Source organism: Triticum dicoccoides, chromosome 4A (genome assembly GCF_002162155.2).
Source record: "Triticum dicoccoides isolate Atlit2015 ecotype Zavitan chromosome 4A, WEW_v2.0, whole genome shotgun sequence".
Taxonomy (NCBI): domain Eukaryota; kingdom Viridiplantae; phylum Streptophyta; class Magnoliopsida; order Poales; family Poaceae; genus Triticum; species Triticum dicoccoides.
The window spans coordinates 631727629-631732778 of NC_041386.1; the positions used below are offsets into that span (position 1 = coordinate 631727629).

At 49.3% G+C, this 5150-nt stretch overlaps 1 protein-coding gene across 1 annotated transcript in view; it reads right to left on the minus strand.

Moving 5' to 3' along the window:
- The window catches only part of LOC119283910 (putative receptor-like protein kinase At4g00960), a 10598-nt gene extending 6415 nt beyond the window's left edge, over positions 1-4183 (minus strand). The window contains exons 1-3 of the mRNA XM_037563262.1: positions 4060-4183; positions 1793-2022; positions 1498-1708 (exon numbers count right to left, since the gene is read on the minus strand). Coding sequence (XP_037419159.1) covers positions 1498-1708; positions 1793-2022; positions 4060-4183 — 565 coding nt within the window. The remainder of the gene's footprint in view (positions 1-1497; positions 1709-1792; positions 2023-4059) is intronic.
- Between the last annotated feature and the right edge of the window lie 967 nt (positions 4184-5150).

Sequence of the window (5150 nt, forward strand, 5' to 3'; positions counted from 1 at the left end):
TCCCCAAATCAATTCGCAGTCCGGGTTTAAGTGACTCCAGAAAATATGTTCACTATTTGCGGAAAACACCTTGATATTTGGTTTAATTAGCCCGCAGTAAATATCATATGATTTTTAAAATAGTCATATCTTTCAAACCATAACTCTGATTTTAACATATTATACATGAAATTGATTTTTTTGTAGAATCTGAATTGATGTTATTTTACCTGTTCACCATTTAAAAATGTTATTTAAGGCGTTGTCTTAATCAATGGTGCATGATATACCTCTCATTTTGTGTCAGTGTAGATTTGGATTCAAAATGAGCACCTTAGTAAAATTAGATTGGATATGGAAGGAATAATCTGTAACAACACATGTACGCGTCAGTAAAACCTTGCACGGGAAAAAGGAAAGCGGATTTCTCATCTTATGCCAAGAGAGACGCTTTAGGATTGACCACATTCAAACGTGTTGTGATTGTGTGAGCACTGAGGCCATCGTTGGCGGAGGTGGGAGAAGGAGTGGCAACACAAATGGGATGCCGTGTTCGAATAAATAACATGGAATTATTGGGGTCTTGACTCACGGTTATTGGCTATGGGCATCTGTTATTTTTTTCGTCTGTTGCAACGCACACGCTCTTTTGCTAGTATTATATTAAGCGTGTTTGCTATTTCTCAGGTGCCTGAAAAAATGGCTCACCCTAGTCGATTTTGGGACGAGACCGGAGACGGGGATGACGTGAGGAGCAATAGCGACGAAGATCGATCTCGACCAGGCTGAGCTAGGACCACACCGGAGATGGTGACGATGCTGCGAGTGGCAGCGTCCCAAGCGGAGGTAGGGAAGTGGGTTGACCAGTGCTGTTGGGCGGGAGGTGGGGGAGGGGAAGAGTAGCCGTCGCCGTTGTCAGAGATAGGGGGCTTAGAGGGATGGCCACGGCGGTGGCAAACACATCGATGGGGGAGGTTGAGGGGAGGGTAGGGTAGTAGCAAGCGGCTAGGGCAGGGCAGGGCAGGGGTGTGTGGGAGGAAGAAGAAGGCACGATGCCCGTTGGATGTCGATCGGACGTCCAAGAAAATTGACTGATGCAGATCTTTTTTCCAGGCACCTGAGGTAGCTACAGGCAGTCCCTATATAAAGCGTTTCTCCGTGACGCTATTAACAGTTTGTTTCTATGGTTTTCTTTTGCTAATGCTCAGCCACAGAGCGTAAGGGTCCATAGCGTAAGCTCCCTATATTAAGCTTAAGGCAATGTTCGGTGTCGCTCCGTTCTACAACTTTGGCGGAGTTGCAGTTTGCCCACACCGCAGATTTCAGGAGTGGGTGATTACCGAACAAGGCCTAAGAATACGCATTTGGGCTTTAAAATTTCCAGTTTTGTACTATTTGATTGGAGTATTTATCTCAGCCAATTTGGTGGCTACCAATTACTTTTCCTATGAATGGATTTGACTATGTATGATGCATGGCGAATCATTGTAAAGACTTCAATCACGCGATCCATCATACCATAGATTAGCTTGTCGAGGCTTCCACCGGAGAGATACTCCAAACAAAGCAACCTGTTCTCGCCTCTGTTGCAATACCCCAACAGCTTCACCAGATTCTTATGCTTAATCGCCATGAGGAGCCTGGCTTCGTTGCCGAAGTCGGTCGCTCCGACTCCAACCATGCGGCGACTTAGTTTCTTTACAGCCACCTCCTTGTCTTCCAAGGTCCCCTAATGAATGAAACAACACAAGCCATCATGGTTATTATTGTGAAGGTTAAGTACTGGCTGGCAAGGTATACATGTTATGATTACCTTGTAGACAAGACCAAATGCACCTTTACCCAACAGATGTGAAAAGTTGTTGGTCGCACGCTTGAGCTGCCTCGGTGAAAATTGCCTTGGCCCCAAGCTGCCAAGCTGTATGCTTTGCCTGTCAGGGAAGAGGCAACGACGCCGGAGGAGAACGATGATCCCAGCCACCAAAACGATGCTGCAAGCAGCAATAATCAGCAGTGCATTCCTTGTTGCCTTCCTAGTTTGCCCTGCAAGCAGCAATAATCACCAGAATTCAGTTTGCATCAAGTGTGTGACAAGATAGCCCAAGAGGGCCAAAAACAAAGTTCCGTCTAATCTTATACCCCTGCTTGGGCAAAGGAAAAATAACAGTCTTTTATAGTCCTTGTAGACCTATAAATTACTTGCACAAGCCTACAGGTAGGAGCTATATAGACTAATAAACTCCCATGTACTCCCATATACTCCCTCCGTTCCAAAATAGATGACTCAACTTTATACTAACATTGTACTAAAGTTAATATAAAGTTGAGTCATCTATTTTAGAACGGAGGGAGTACTATGTTCCAAATCCATAGGAAAAGTCTGAACTTCTTAATTGAATGTGAAGTTATCCATATTTAGATTAAATAAGTCAAACAGAACGGCTCATATGCTATTCGGAGCATAAACATCACATAGTTATACATATATGACATCTTGAGTAACCATTCCATAGTCGTTTTTTCTTGACAACTTATTCATATTTAGATATGTATCTTCTAAATGTATGATGTTTTATTTTAATAAAGTGTCAAAACTCAACTATCACTATTAGGGAAAAGCCTAGCAGAGCGTGGGTTTTGGGTGTATCAGTAGCGCGGGTGCCCGCGCTACTGATACGGCGCCACAACTAACTTGTAGCAGTAGCGCGTGTTGACACACGCTACTGCTATACATGGTTAGCTGTAGCATGCGTTGCAGACAGCGCTACTGCTAATTATCTGTAGCGGGTCTTATACCCCGCGCTACTACTATTACTTTCAAAAACAAAAAAATCTTGATCCCGTGCGTGTTGTCAATAGCAGCAGTGGTTCGATCTAGTGACGATTGGCGTCGCCGGAGGCATGAACGGACAGCGGAAGACCAGATCCGCCGATGGCTATTTGAGAGGGCCCGTTTCTATGGCAGAGCCAGGCCGCGGCGTGGGGCTCCTCTTCCCGACCATGCCAGATAGCTCCGGCTTGTCCATGGCGACGACCTGCACGGGCATGGACATGGGAGGGTGAGTCAAACCAGAGGGAGAGAGAGAAAAGGAAAACCGAGGGAGAGAGGAAGGTGATGGAGGGAGCAGCGGAGCTAGTCACCGGTGGTGAGGTGCTCCGGTGTGGTGGCGCGGCGCGGCGGCCTCCTAGACGTCGATGGAAGACCGGCGAGCTCCTAGACGCCGGTGGCGCGAGGTGGCGGCCTCTTTCGGCGCCACGGAGGAGGATGGGTGCATGGGCAAGAGGTCCATGTGAGAGCGTATGGAAAGTGAGAGGAGAGAGTGGCGGAAGAGAGGAGGGATTTGGGGGAGGAGATGGGGATTCGCCCGAGGATATGGCGACTTCACCTACCTTGTACTTAGTAGTAGCGAGGGGTATAAACCGCGCTACTACTATCAACTTAGTAGTTGCGCGGGTTTATACCCCTCGCTACTACTATGGCATGTCTCGGGGGACACGCTAGAGACCGCTTAGTAGTAGCGAGGGTTAAAAACCCGCGCTACTACTATCAACTTAGCGGTAGCGAGAGGTAAAAAATCGCGCTCCTAGTAAGTAGCAGTAGCTAGGGGTATAAACCCTCGCTACTAGTAAGCGTCTGGCTATAAGCTTTTCCCTAGTAGTGTATAATTGTTCTTTGTAATACTCCTATTTATAGTAAAATAACTGTTTTTCAGAAAACATGTTAATACAAATTGTCAATGTTCCTTTAAAATATTACAATTATTAATTTATAAATTAAGAAATTTAATTGGCTAATCCAGCTATACTCTTATCTTTATAGGAGAAAGGTTGTAGATAGAAGCAACTACTACTTGTGATACTATTGAGTGATAGTCATAAATGAAAACAAGATTAGCCGGCTTACATATTGAATCTCCTTGTTTATAACAATAAGCGCTTATGAACAAAGGCAATTTCCCACTCCCCTCTCGCATCGCCCCCCGGCCCCTGCAGCGACCGGGGGGAACCCTAATCTGCCACCGCCGGCCCCCTGCCTTTCCTTCCCATGCCACCACATGACTCGGCTAGGCAAAGACTGACCGGAGCGACCGACAGTAGGGCCATCTCGTTCCCTCACATGCAGGGGCCGGCACGGCGCGACCTGAGCGGTGGCGTGCAGGTCCCATGGATGGTGTCGGTGCATTTGTTGTGCTTCAGGCGACATGGTGGATTGGTGGGTGGCGGGGCACATGGTGGCAGCTATGACAGCGGGGGTGTTTCTCGCCCAGATCCGCTCGACGACTGCCACTCGCGGCGAGAGCCGGGGGCAGCGTGACGGGAGGAACGCACCTGGTCACGGTGGCCGGCTTTGGCTGACAGGTGGCACGGTCGCGGCGGCTGTGGCCAGAGGCTACTGGTTCACCCTCTAGCGGCAATGGCTGATTGCGGTGGTGGTGCTTTGCCTTTTCTCGGGCGTTTGGGCCTCATCTAGGCATGGCGGAGGTGCGCGGCTGGGTGGGTGGGATGCGACGGTTGTAGTTTTGCAGGCAACGCAGGTTGGTGGTGGCGGCCTCCTTCTCCGGGGTTCGTACTGATGGAAACGTTCAGATCTAGGGTGCATACTCGGGTGGGCTAGATCGGGGACCGAGGTGGATCAGAGCGTGTGCTTCAGGTAGGTGAGGTTGGGCATGGCTTACGATGTGCTCGCGAGTTGTGCTCCTGCTCTCCTCTCGGGTAAGGTGGTTGGTGGTGGTGTTCGTGATATCCTTGCTCCGGTGCACACATCGGCGCTGGTGGCCATGAACATGGCGTCTTGCAAGCTTGTTTGGAAAAGGCTCGAGGCATTTGCTCGCCGACGGCAGTCATGGAGTCATGTCTCCCCTAGTCCACCAGGATTGGCTGGGGCTGCAGGCGTGGGTTCCTCATATGGTGGAGGCACCTATCTAGACACGGTGACTGATACCCGGCTAGGAGCAGATGGTGTGCCTCTGCCCTTCCTACTGTGGTTGAGTGCTTTGTGAAGTGAGCGGCGTACGGTGCCTCATGATAGGGATATTGGTGCAACAGCCCTTGATGATGGTCCGCATGATTGCTCTTGAGCGGGCATCATTGTGGCGGTGGTGGCTCCCCCTCCGGGCTGTGTGGGTGATGGGTGGTGTTGTGGCGGTGACTCAGGTGTGCTCCCTATCCTC